This window comes from Gallinula chloropus (assembly GCF_964237585.1).
Source record: "Gallinula chloropus genome assembly, chromosome: 5".
Classification (NCBI taxonomy): domain Eukaryota; kingdom Metazoa; phylum Chordata; class Aves; order Gruiformes; family Rallidae; genus Gallinula; species Gallinula chloropus.
Genome location: NC_140090.1, coordinates 42,207,958 through 42,222,525, shown reverse-complemented (window position 1 = coordinate 42,222,525; position 14,568 = coordinate 42,207,958). Strand labels below are relative to the sequence as shown.

The following is a 14,568-nucleotide window of genomic DNA, read 5'->3' as shown; positions in this document are numbered from 1 at the left end:
TGGTTTGGTTTTTTGTTTGTTACTTTGTTTTCATTTTTGTTTTACCTGCTAAGTAGGAAACAAAATTTAGACAATCTTTTAAAAATATGAAACCAAATTTATTTGGCTGCTAAGCTTGGAAGGTTAATGATTTCTTTTCATGTTGTTTTATAATATTTTTAAAAGTCCATCCAGTCCTATTCAGAATTTTTAGTGGTTGATCCTGTATATAATGTAACATGGTGTCAAACTCTTTCTGAAAGTAGTTATTAATATGGTCAAATATGGTCTCTACTACTTTAAGACAATGCATACAGACAGCATCCTTATATTAGGTTGTTCTGAAACAATAGAAGTTAATTTCTGAAAAGAAGGTATATTTTTTAAAGTGTTTAAAATATGCTTAAAACAACTTTGTAATATGAAATGCAAAAGCTCTATGAAAGAAAAAGATTAAAAAAGAAGAAACAGTGAATGTGCTTCTAAAATATTCATGTTATGTTTTGTTTCAGAAATTTACGTCTGCTTGATACAGAAATATTTCACAATAAGCAAGAAGCTGAGGAACCCTCACTTTTCCAGAATAAGGTCATGAAGGAAATTGGAAAATCCCAAGCAATTCTATCTAAGAAGTATGATCAGTGTATCCATATATTATAAGTTTCAGAGAAATCTTTTAACCTTTTCTTCAGCTTTTTGAAACTCTGAACTTTCTGGAGAAAGGAGGAATGACCAATATTTATAATAGATGTTAAAGAGATAGTGTTGTGCAGTGCTTTGAGGCCTGTGAGTGCAAACTCCTGCATAGATCTTGAGCATGTTATGATTTGTGCAGTTTTCATATTCTGAATTTGTTTTTAATCAATAACATTTTGTTCCTGCAGTGATGTATTACTGCATTTTTACCATTGCAGGTTTTATTTAAATAAAACTGTTAAGACTGCAATAGTGTGAAATATTTGGGTTTTTATGCTATTAACCTTTAAGGGTTTTATTTCTGTACTTGCCTATGATTGTGTTATGCATTGCTTTTTACCCTTTTCAGATGTGTTTCTTCCTGAGCATGAAGATACCTTTGTGCTCTTAACTAAAGGCTGTACACTTCTGTACTTCCTTCCTTGCGTTTATAGCGATTAACTTAAGACCACAGGTTTATCAATGCTAATCACTTGAAAATCTTAAAAATATTGTATTCTTTTAAGGTGGTTTCCAGAGGTACAGAAAATCTTTTCCCAAGGTAATAAACGAAAACAAATACCCAGCAATGCCAACATCACTAAATTAGAGTCTTTCTTCAATTGTGCTGCCACTTTAATGACTCATCAAATGCAACAGTTACTCTTACATTCAATTGAAGACTTTACAGATTTAATTGTTCAACCTACAGTAAGTAGTCTTTTGTATGGACACTAGGGGCGTTGTTTATCCATATACATACCATTTGTTTCCTGTTTATTTTGGCTCTTTTAAAAAAAGAGTAGGAAAAAAAAAGTACCAATTCTGGTGGCAGATGCTTTCTGGGAAAATAAAAAGGAATAATTTCAGGAATGCATTACTTATTAAGTAGAGCTAAAATATTTTTTTTTAATGTAAGAATGGAAATAACGTATTTAAAATCTGGTATCCTCAAGAACACACTGCAGTTGGGTAGATAGACATACACTTGAAATTCATTATTATAAAGGCATCTTGCAGTAGTGTTCTCTCCATAATACCCATCTATGGAGAAGTCATCTCCTCTCTGCTATTAGATGATGTCTACTACATGTTTTGGCAAAATAGGCCTTGGGGGGAAGTAAGAATGAAAGTTTATCATTGATGTTTGATGTGCAACTGGATCTTAGTTCAGCTTTCTGTTATTGCAACTTTGCCATCAAATATCAACAGAATTCTGGTTCTTCATCTGTATGATCAAAAACTGTGCAGAGAATGTAAGGAAGTGAGGAATCATGTTGTGGAAGCAGTGTTTTTATTCTTGCACACTCATAATTGCTTTGTATACTTCTGAGTTAAGTGAGCTTTAATATCTGCAGTACTGTTTTCTGTTAGAAAATAGGCATCCGTTATTGTGATCTTGTCTTTGCTAATGCTGATGCTATGCTAGCTAGTAGTGATAAAATGCTGCTTCATGTTTCTGAAGTAAATTTTACTGTATTTAGAATATGGTAGCAGATGTGGGAAAGTTGAGATGTCTGAGCCATATTAAAGATATGCTGAAAAATCAAATTATGCCACCAACGACAAAAGCATATGCAAATTTTCATACTGGAATACATGGGAATTTGTACTGCAGATAGAATCTTCATAATACTCAGATTAGTTTTGTGGATCAGATTCTTGTTTATCAAATGAAATTTGAGGTAACACACTTTTTTGTTCTAAGGTTAGTAGATTCACAGTGACTGTTCCAGATGGTGAATACCTGTACTGCTGTGCACATAATTCATATATTGCTACACTACGTACAGTAGTGAGGGCTACTGATGTAAAGCTACCCTGACTTAGTCTCTGTGAACAACTATAAAAATTGTTGGCTGATGTATAGAGGATGCCTCTTGTGCCTACTAGAAATAACATTATATTTCATCTTAAGGAACATCAGTTTATGTGAGACATGCTTCCTACTTGCACAAGTATTTTCGTTTGGCTTATATATGTCTTGTCATTTGCAATCAAAGTCCTGACAATTTTAAATGCATATGCTGGAGTAATTTGTAATGTTACTCTGATTTTTCCTGTATGAATTAGGTTTAATGTTTTACTTTTTTTTTTTTTTTTTGTGTTTGTGTGTGTTAGAAATCAGTCCAAGCCTACAAACATCCAGGTTTCATCCTGAGGCTAATCCTTGAGAATGACAGTATTATATTTGAACATGACTTTAATGACTATGAAGATATATTGCTGAATGTTTATACTGTTATGATTCAAGCTGTCAGTGATATACCAAGAGTTGAGACCAAATTATTTTCTGAGTGGGTAAGAAATGACAATCCTCATGAGTTTTGTTTTTCATTATATTGTTACTACATTCAATTCTTAGGTATTTTAACAATTAGCCCTATTGTCAGAACTCACATATTATAATACTCTTTCAGGATATTTAGAACACTTCGAAAAAAATCTAAATTTTATTAATAAAGGGCCCAATCACTGTTCTTGGAGCAAACGGAAAACCAAGAATCGACTGGTTTCCTCTGACTTATTTTTGCAGCAACTACTACAAATGGGCTATAAATAAAATTAGTGCCTTTAAATTGTAAACATATTTCTGCAGTATTCTGGAAAATACACTCTATTTTGATACTGGAAAGGGTACTGTCTTTTGAAATATAGAATCTTTTGAGTAGGCTATTGTTTTTTAAAAAAATCTAACCAATGATTTTTAAGCTGCTTATATTTTGGTTGTTTTATACATTTGACGAGATTAAAATGTTAGCTCAAACAGGAAACAGTACAGGGTAAATAATTTGTGAAATAAGACTTACGCCAAATATGTACTTTTTTGGTTTTGTTTTGGTTAAAATTGCACATTACTTTAAGTGTAGCAGTCTTGGTTTTTAATATGGAGAGACTGAAAGTAATGCCCTGTGGTGCCTCTTGATCATTTCCCAAAGAGCTGTGGGAGATGAACATTTCTTTTTTCCAGAAGGAATATCATTTGGATGTTCTGTTGCTCTTCCTTTTTAGCACCAACTTGAACTTTAAATAAATGTACCATCCCTCAACATTTTCGTTAATATGCTTGGGCATATGGCCAAGAGTTGTATGCTGGGCTTTATAAAAGCACTCATCAATAACCTGTGAAAAGAAAAATTAGAAGAACTACCTCAAGCATGTCTAAGTGCACAAGTGCAAAGCTTTAGATCTTCTAGGGGCTTGCAGGAAATTGTTTTTCATAATTCTAATGTTACAGATTCATTGGTTGATAGCAAAATTGAAGTTGTGCCTGTTATTCAGGAAAAATAAAATCCATGAATATTAAATTTAAAATTGTTGGTAGTAATTTTTGGCTGGATTTATGTGTGGAATTCAGAGTTTCTGAATGAATCAACTCTGATTTCTTACTTGCTGGAAGCAAACATCCATAAGCTATTATTAAAAAAATGGGAATAGACTGTAAATAGCTATATATACAAAATCAAGTTTGTAATCAGACTTGACAAAGAAAGATTTTAAAGTAACATTTAGTTGATTTATCTATCCTGTTTACCTCCCAGGACATCACTGAGGTACAGACATAACTGTAATTTGAAAATGAGCTTTTTTATTTGTGGGTTTGTTTTTTTTATTTTGGGGTGTTTGTTTTTTTTTTTTGGAAAGCCAAAAGGTGACTTCTCATCAACAGTCTTGAAGCCTGTTCTCCTAGATGAAATCTTGGGTGAACATAAGAAAAGGATCAGAGAAGAAATCATCAAAGAAAGTGCTGCACCCATGGAACATCTCAAGCTGTATGATAAGTACAGGTTCCTGATAAACAAACAAGCTGAACAAGATATTGATCGATTCCTGACAGAGGAACATACCTTTGAAGAAATGAAAATGGAAGTCATAAAGTACCAGAAACTTGCTCAGGAAATAAAATATAATTCTAGAAAGGTAAATTGGACTAATATTCTTAAAGTAATATATTTCAGTTTTGAATTTTTCCTAAGAATATTGTCAGTTAAAGGTGATAATAATTAGCTGTGGGATAACTGAAGTGAAATAAAATTATTTTTTTCAGCAAACTGAGTTTTTCAGGAGTTTGCATTCCTGGGGTGTATTTGCCATACTTAAATTAGGAATTGATTTGGGACTTCTAAAGGCATCTGGAGTATGCTTCCCTTAGATGTGAAAGCATAAGGGAAAGGTGGGTCCAGACACCTCCAAATTCCTTCCAAGCATCTAAGGCAAAGAGAGGATCCTTAACATGAAATGTTTTTTGTCCTTGTAAGAATATTCTGTGGTAAGAATCCTTTGTCTATTGATAGGCTAAAGCGGTTTTCCTTAATTTTTTCTCTCCTAGTATTCAGTGCAAACCTCAGGTCTGGAAAAACTAGTACTTACAGGTCTGTTGTGAGGACTTGTATGTGTGGAAGTCATGCTCATTTGTCCACTAGTTAAAGAAAGCATTGGTTTTGGAGACTCACTGGGAGGCAGAGTCCCTTCTTAATCATAAGGAATATGTCATGTGTCTCTTAACAGTAAGATTACCACGTTTTAGATTTATCTCAAACAGATACCCTACAGCCTTCACTGGTACAGAGAGTAGATATCCTTTGTGAGGAAGTGCATCATTTATCAAGGTAAAAGGCAGTAGAAGTAAGATTTATATGAAGTTCAACATGCAGATACAGAAGAGTTATCCACTTTCTTCCCTTCTTCACATGAAAGTTTCAAGAGTATTTTATGATTCGATTAAAATATTGTGAACAACTGTTATGCTTATATTGCAGTATCTCCATCTAGGAATGTTTGAATTGCATTGTGATGAATTAATAAGCGCTTTGGTAAAGCGAGTGGATAACATTTGTGAAAAAGTTATTTCCAAAATGTTCAAAGATCATCAAGACACAAATGTGAGGTAACTCTCAAACTGAAAATGTGTACTTAAATGTACTTAATTTTTTTCCACTGTTGAATTTTTTTAATTCTTAAAGGTGATGTCAATCTCATTTTTGCTGTTACAAACATAAATGGTTTTTTTTTAAGGATTATGAAAACCATACATACCAAACTGGTTATTTTGTGCATTTTTCAGAATATGTGATATGTTTGAGACAATAGCAGAAAAAGCCCTTACTACTCCGTTTAACACACAGGAACTAATGGAACTTAAGGTACTGTCTTCTCTTTTTTATGAATCCCAGCAACAAGCAGCTACCGGTGCTACTTAAGCAATAACTTATGCAAGTTTCCCCCTTTTATAGGTGTAATTCTGGCCTTGATAAAGTCACTGACACTTTATCTGTATTACAGACTGGAAAAAGACGTGTTATCTTTGGCTGTCAGGTTAAATGTCATATTCTGGCTCTTATATGTTCAGCTTAACTTGCTTCCCCACCAAAATGTCATGGTTGCAGGCTGCCTATTTGCAACAGTCCTCTGTCTCTGCTGTTGCTTGGCCTGTATGGTGGCAGTACCTGTGAGAAAGCCAACTGACATGGATTCAAACCCTATAGGGCAGCTATCTCCAAAGTGAAGGGTGTGCATCCCTAAGGGTGCACAAGAGTGGTTCACTGGGGTATGTAAAGGAAACAGTGGAACTTTTGTTTATACCCTGTTCAAAAAAATGTTTTAAAAGTGACAAAGAAATGAAGCTTTAGCAATATTTAATATACAGATTGACATTAGTGTCCTTAGTCTGTATGGCAGAGGGTCCTGTGTCAGGTCTGTATGTGAGGTGTCCCAAGGAAAGAGTGGGTATCCTACAATGCAGAGGGATTCATAGTGGCACCCTCGCTTGTTCGCTTGCTTTCAGTGTATTACAGCATATTGCAGTTTGTGTGCCTAGTTAAGCAGATTTACAGATTGTGTTTTCTAGTTTGAATAACCTAACCACCACAAAATGTGCAAGTGGCTTAAAAAGGTTCCCTCAAAGAAACAATGTTTTTCAGACGTGTTTTAGGTCATGTAGTATTCAATCCAGTACTCTACAAATGTACAATCATCAATGTTTAGAAGACTCAGAAGCCTCTTCTTGCTTAATACTGAAAGAGAAAAAGCCATGTATTATGGGGGAAATATTTGTCTTCCTGCTGTCATAAAAATGGTTGAAATAATACGTCAAAAGCAATATGGTGACAAACTGAAATTGATTTCTTTGTCAGCAAATACTGTTGGAGGATGCGTGTAAAACATTGCTGGAAATTTGTAGACGTAAATGTTAGAACAAATTACACAGCGTGAGAGATTGGTTATGCAGCTGGATCAAAGTACAGATGTTTAACATAACTTATGGTATTTGCTGTATTCTGTTTCAATAACTAAATACATGAAGAACTACCTTTTTCTGAGCCATTAAAGGAAGAATATGTAGGAAAAATATTCTCAATGGTAAATTACTTGTTTGATAAAAATAACCCTTTATAGAAAAACTTTTGAAATGTAACCACTGATGGAGTGAGTGCCGCCTTGGAGTGAATGAAAAAAGGATTCTGAGGTAAGGTTACAGAGAGAGTACCACACGTGAAATTCACTCACTGTGTCACTCAAAAGCATGCTATGGCATTGGAGCCAGAATTGCACAAAGTTCTACAGGATATCATTGTTGTATTTAATTTTTTTAAGCAAGAACAGTAGAATCTTTGTAATAGTTTGCATTAAGAATGAACACGACCACAAAAGTATTTCGTACTGCACAGAAGCTTACTGGTTATCTTGTTGCAAATCACTTTTAAACAGTTTTCAGATGTAAAGATGGGTTGTGAGTTTCTCTTTTACAAAAAGACAAGAGTTCCTAATTTTTCTCACCTTTTCTGTGATGACAAGTGACTGTCAGTGCTATGCTGACAAACATTATTTTTGGCAAAATAGTTATACTTGCTTTGTCCTTCAAGATAAAGGTGGTATCTTCAGAATGAGTGAGAAATTAACTGTTTTGAAAAGAAAATTATGCTATGGAGAGAGCGGTTAGGAAATGGATGTTTGCAATTGTTTCCATTGTTATATGAATTTGTAGTAGAAATCTATGTATACTTCCTTGCAAAAGTTCTCAGATGCGTACCCTTAAATTTGGAAACATAATTTTCTAATATCTTCAAAATTATTTCAAATTTTTTCAGTGGGTTTTTAAGTCATTTGTTAAAAAAAAACCCAAAATGTGAAAACTTCTGGTTAACTTGCAAAAACAACTGTGTGACATTGGGGAAGATAGAAATTTACTAGATGAATTTAAGTAAAACTTTTGCATAATCAGTGGATGGTATCATGATTTATGAAGTGCAGCCAATGATACAGTTTTTCTGTTTGGATCTATGTATCTTTGAGCATTTTTTTTTTAAGCTATGATAGCCATTAAAATGAAGTATTGAAATAAAGTTTGGAGACTACTGCAAGCAGTGTTGCTGGCTGATTTGAGCCTGTTAGTAAAGGCGTTTCATTACTAATACAGTTGTTAGCTGGAAATGCTGTCACTGATTTTCATGAAGCAAAACATTTGTATCTAATGGGTTGAAATATGTGCATGGTTTTATTTCTGTCCCCAACTAGCTAGTGTAAGCAGATAACAAGCAATTTCTGTAGCGTGGGCAAAATCCTAGTAGAATTAAATTTAAACTGTATGTTCTTCAGGCTTATGAACGAGTATTCGAACAGCAAATATTTCTTTGTTCTCCCAAATGAAATTAAAGCAATTGAATTAGATGTGTGAAACAATATCCATTCCCAGTATTGTAAACTAATAAAATTTAGAGTTTGAAACTTGAGATCTAGGGACCTTAGCACATACTTAATTCTTCACAAAAAAACATTAAAAAGCACTAATTGGCAAGTTGAATGAAGTAGTTTTAACTTTGCATCCTTTTGTTGAATAATCATTTAATTTTAGAATATGTAGGGTTCGTCATTCGGTAACTGTAAAATACCATCTCCTCACTTACAAATATCACTTCTTTAATCAAACCCCTGCTCTTTGTTTGAGGTATTGAAGCTTCAGTTAAGCAAAGCACTTATATTCATACTGGAAACATAACGTGTCCTAATCTCTTGCTGTTCAGGAAAGTTCTGATGTGTGTGACCAATATTGTGGACTATAGGTGTGTACTTAAATTTGGTGCTGAATTTAGATCTGTGTGACTTGAACTTGTTCAATAGAGAGGCTTGACACAGACTGTAACTGGAACAATTTTTTCAAGTAAAAAGTAGTAAAAAATAGTTTAGAAGTTGAACTATATGCTGTTTGGGAATATGATGCCTTTAAAATGCATACATCTTATGAAAAAAATTTATGTTGGAGAAGAAACAAATTGGATGTAATCATGTATAGCATGAAATATTTTACCAGCATCAAACCCTATAATAGTTCTTCCATTTCACTGTGGAAAAGATGTATCAGTCTTTCTTTGGGGTATTCTTTTAATAGCCAAATGTTCTCTAGATCCATAGCAATGAATATATTCTGAAGAACAGAAACTAGTGTTAAAAGAGCAGAATCATAGATTTACTGGACAGTTGATCCCCGTCTAAAAATGTTTTCAGGGATACCACATTGTGTTATATAAAATTATTCTGTATCTTCTATTGATTGATATCAAGTAATATTTATGTATACTGGTGTACTATAGATCTGCTGAGTTGGCCAACATATGTACTAATACAGCTCTTCTCTTGTTAAGAGGCTTCCGGAGTGCTTCGTTATAGATTATTGCTTAAACTGGACTATGTTGCTGTTATGTTAAGAGTACCATACAGAACACTATGTGTGTCAGTGCAGTTTACTGCCAACTCTTGAGATCTGCAAGGAAAGTGTAATTTTTATTTTAAGAGGCTGTCTATATTCCCTATATTACACCTAGGGAAGACCTAATCTTGCATTGGGCCATTCAGCACTTCCCTTTCCGAAGTGTTTCCTTGTCTTGTTGTTTTACTAAATTTTCATTTGGAGCACCACACTTTCTTTCACAAACCTGCAACATTGACAACAGGCTGTCTGGATTAGCTTGCTTTAGTGCATACAGCTTCACCCATTTTTTCGAGTTTTATTCAGTAAAATAGCTAGTAAGGCAATTTTATAAACAACTTATACGCTGTAAAAATAGCTAATACCATGCCATTCTAAATAAACACCTTTTCAGATCATGCATTTCTAATTATATTTAATTTTTCTTATAAGAAATAAGCCTTTAAATTTAAATATTAACTACTTCAGGCATTAAATTATATTAAAAATGTGTTCCCTTTTAATTTCTATTCCCCAGGCCTATGTGCAGAAAATGGAAATGTGTGACATGCTTGAATTGGAGCAGAAACTAGTGGATGCAGTAAATCGTGTTGCTTTCTTGATAGAACATGTCAGCTTTTCAGCAGCAGACATTCAACTGAACAGTAGTATTTTCCAATGGTATGCACGAATGCCAGATATTTTTGAAGATCACAGAAGCATGATTAAAGAAAAAACAGAGCAATTTCAAGATGGTCTTAAGGTTTGTAATGACAATATTTTAAAACCACTTGAGCTACTAATTTTGACTGGCATCTAGGAAGTAAAGTAATGGATGAAATAACCTTTTATTTCCCCATATATTTTAAAAAGAGGGCTGAAGTATATGTATTCTTGATACTAAATAATTTTTGCCTGCTTTTCACTTACGTACTTTTCACATATCCGTGAGTACTGCAAGACAATTCACATCTCACATTTTGCACTCTGAAAGCTCTTTGGTTACAGAACTTCCAGTCATGTTGGTAAAAATTGACTGCACGTAAAATAGTAAAATTCAGGTAGATTCTTCAAAGGCGTATGCATGGCTTGAATAATCCATCTGAGCAGTACCTTTGGAGTCTATGGCAGTATATGAAAATTCTGACAGCTCCAAAAAAATTTCTGTGTGATTTTGCTGTTAGGATAATGTCAAATAAACGTTTGTAACACAAGTGCATCTTGATTCAGATTTATTGTTTTTTTTTTAAAAAAATCTGTTATACTTCACATGTATTTTATCTCTCTTAGAATTTTTCATTATATTTACTAGGCTTTTATGGTACAGTTCTATTTTCTAAGCAATGGGTGTCTCCACTAGGATTGCTAATTACTAGGCTGTTGATCTGTTACAGTTACTGCCTGTATTGTTGTCCACTTTGGTTTTCTTGTGCTTCTTAGCCTTACCATCATTTTGTCTTAGATCATACCTATTTTGAGACAGTAAACTTCTATGTTTATGCAGTGTGATTAAAGAAATAGCTGTAAATACTATTGTCACTGTTGTCTTCTCCCTGATATCCTGATATTGTAGGGATAGGACAAGGGGCAATGGCTGCAAGTTGGAGCACAGGAAGTTCCGCACCAACATGCAGAAGAACTTTTTCACAGTGAGGGTGACAGAGCACTGGAATAGGCCGCCCAGGGAGGTGGTGGAGTCTCCATCTCTGGAGATATTCAAGACCCGTCTGGACACCTATCTGTGTGATATGTCCTAGGGAGCTGCTTTGGCAGGGGTGTTGGACCCGATGATCTCTTGAGGTCCCTTCCAACCCCTACAATTCTATGATTCTGTGATTCTATGATTCAATGATAGGATGTCTAGGAATGGTTCAGGGTTGCACCAGGGGAGGTTTAAACTGGATGTTAGGAACCATTGCTTTACCAGCAGGGTGGTAAACCACTGGAACAGGCTTCCTAGCTGAGGTGGTTGATGCCCTCACTCTCTGTTACTTTTAAACATACTGCTACTTTGTATAGTTTGATCCGCAGTTTCAGATATTGACCAATATTGATAACGTGAAATATGTATTGTGGAGTTGTATTTATGAAGACAAAATGGTATCCTTGAACTATATGAATAACACAAGAGACATCTTTGTCTTGTGGAACTGTTTAACTTTGTCTCTCATTTGTTTAATCTAGTCCTGGTATTCTATTTAAATTTGAGATATGCTAGGCATTTGAATTTAGCTTTCTGTTATTAGCCTGCTGACTGTGTTCATCACAAAAGCAGAATTTTCTGGGTCCCACATATGCTATGAAATAGAACCCAAAGTTACATCTGTCAGCCCAATAAGTAACTTCAGGTAATGTTGAGTACAAATTCTGTAATTTGGGTGGAATAGATAATCATGTACAAATATGTTGGATGTCTTGGATTTTCTGCAAATATGAAGTACCCTACTAAATCAAAACAGTTGTTCCTTCTTTTTACAGAAACTTATTGTGATTTTTTTTAAAAAATGAATATATGCTTGCTTGATGTTTAGATACGCTGTGAACGATTTGTTGAGGAACTGAAAAGCTACTCTAAGCAGGTTGAAGAATTTAGCACATTGGGAGATGTTCAGGAAGTCAATAAGTATTTGAAGAAAGCTCAAGCATTAAATAGAAAATTGGATCTAGCTGCTGCTAAGGTAGAGATAATCTAAACTAGTTCAATATTTTAAATTGTAAATTGAAATATTTGTATTATCAGAATCATCAGTTTGCTTAGAAATGCATCTGAGATATGGCAAAATAAGTCTTAATTCTGCTATGAAATATTTTTATATGATTTACAATTTAAACTGCAAATTTATGGAGTACAGTAATTTGTTACTATGTAATCTTGAGTTAATATGGCAGCATTCTACATTGTGAGAGCATGGATTAATTTTACAAAGGTATGCGTAGTAATGATACTTTTATGTTCTTGGAAGTGCAATTCTTGATGCTCCCATCTGGTAAATCCTCCATGGTAATGCAAAGGATAGAGGAATGCCCAGGTACCATTTTAAAGCTCTAAATCTATCCTGCTATTGACTAGCATGAATGCTGAGCAGTTACTGTTGAAGATTAAGTGCAGTCAATGGCAGAAATTACATAATAGACAACATAAAAACTTAATTTAAAACTTGTTGTAAACACCAGAAAGCCTCCCTATTCCCTGTGGTAAGGACCTCATACCACAGACAGTTTTGGTTGTGTTTCAGATTTCATTTATGTCTCAACAGATTGATGAGTTTAATTTGGAAGAAGAAGCCTTTGGATGGCCATTATCTCAGTACACTCAGCATAAAATCCTCTGCAATACTCTTGCTCCTTTTCTTCGTCTTTATGATATGGCTGTTGAATTCAACAGAAAACACAAAGACTGGACAGAGGGATCATTAACAGAAGTGAACCCAGACAAAGCAGAGGCAGATGTAGGAAATTACTGGCATGGACTGTATAAACTAGAAAAAGCTTTCTACAATTCTCCAAATACATTAACAATAGCAAGACAGGTTAAATCAAAAATAGAGGAATTCAGATGCCACCTTCCTCTAATCCAAGTTATTTGCAATCCTGGTTTGCAAGAAAGGCACTGGGAAGAGATGTCAAAAATTGTTGGTTTACCGTTGTCTCCTTCTGAAGACTCAAATGTCTTATCATATATTAATTTGCATCTTGAACCATTCCTAGAAAAGTTTGAGACCATCAGTGAAAGAGCCAGCAAAGAACATTCACTCGAGAAAGCTTTAACAAAAATGATTTCTGAATGGGATCAAATGGAGTTCACTCTTATTGCCTATAAAGAAACAGGAACACACATTTTGTCATCCATAGATGATATTCAGATGTTATTGGATGACCACATTGTCAAAACTCAGACTATGAGAGGATCTCCATTTATTCAACATTATGAAAAGAGAATAAGGTAACTTGGTAATTTTTTTCTAATAGAAAGTCACCAAGAAATGTTATTAAATAAGAAATGTTTTCTGCTTGGTCTAAAGCATAGGAACTTCAAAAAGGTTTTTTTATTCTCATTTTAGCAATAAATGATTCTCATTTTAAAGGGCTAATGCTTTTGCTCTGTGTCGACTACACACTATTTACTCCCATAAAGTTGATTTTTACTTTTAATTAATGATACAGGAAATGCTAGTACATTGGAGAGGTTGCTAAACATTTTTAACACACTCTGGTACTAAAAGCAACAGAGGCATCATAGCATTTTTTTTGTTTCACCAGATAAAACATACTTGAGGTATAGACATAGAGGTTGTAGGCTAAGAGAATATAGTCTAAGGTCTTTATCTAAATGATAAAGCTACTGAATCTTTTAGCTCTTCAACAATTAAAAATTTTAGGGCTTATGTAAGGGAAATGAAGAACATGAAAACAAGACAAACTTCAGGGAAGTGATGGAAGATTGTAGGGGTTTTTTTTCTAGTGCAGTAAATTAAATGTCAGAACTTAACATGGTAGTTAAAAATTCTATACATACATCTTTGAGTAAAAGATTTTATTAAGTTGGGGTTTTTTTTGTCTTTCCTCAATAAATACTTCACTTGCTTCTTAAATCCCCCAAATATAGCCATATTGGGGAAAAAAAAACCAAAAAATCTTTCCTCCAAATTTTGGCTATAGCATTATATAAGTACCTTCAAACTCCTGTTACCCTGCAAAAATGCTATTTCAGATTTCAGCATGTATTCAGTAAATATGAATAAATACCTATGCATATATGTACATTCCAATAAGTGTTAGTTCTCTAATTACCATGGTATAAGAGTTCCTTCCTTATTACTGTAAAATGATAGATTTTGCCTATTTAAAAAGAGAAAGCACGCCATGCTAATTTCATCGGAGGTTTTTGGTGATTGACAGCACTTGTAATAATACAAGACTTCAGTCTTTGAGGTGGTTGCACAGTGGTTCCTCATCTTCATTTTTATGTACTTTTGGTGTAAGCAAATTAACTGACCTACTTAACTTTCCTCTTGGAAAGCTGCATTTTTCTCTAGTGCTTGGTAGAAGCAAACTCACCACAGGTGAGGTACTAATACCTAAAAAATGAGTCACTTCAGGTCAAGAAGGTACATGCAAGCAAAGCTGTTGGTTGTTTAGAATCTGTGGCAGGGAAATGAATGAAGGAAGAAGTATGCTTTCACATGTATCAGAACTCCGTGCAGCCCATGTATGAGTGTCCTGTTGAGAAA

At 34.1% G+C, this 14,568-nt stretch overlaps 1 protein-coding gene across 1 annotated transcript in view; it reads left to right on the top strand.

Moving 5' to 3' along the window:
• The window catches only part of DNAH7 (dynein axonemal heavy chain 7), a gene marked incomplete at its 5' end in the record, with an annotated part of 105,095 nt that overhangs the window by 9,579 nt on the left and 80,948 nt on the right, over nt 1–14,568 (top strand). Inside the window, 9 exons of the mRNA XM_084264583.1 lie at nt 492–611; nt 1,182–1,365; nt 2,776–2,955; nt 4,300–4,575; nt 5,415–5,542; nt 5,720–5,798; nt 9,876–10,100; nt 11,869–12,015; nt 12,595–13,280. Coding sequence (XP_084120709.1) covers nt 492–611; nt 1,182–1,365; nt 2,776–2,955; nt 4,300–4,575; nt 5,415–5,542; nt 5,720–5,798; nt 9,876–10,100; nt 11,869–12,015; nt 12,595–13,280 — 2,025 coding nt within the window. The remainder of the gene's footprint in view (nt 1–491; nt 612–1,181; nt 1,366–2,775; nt 2,956–4,299; nt 4,576–5,414; nt 5,543–5,719; nt 5,799–9,875; nt 10,101–11,868; nt 12,016–12,594; nt 13,281–14,568) is intronic.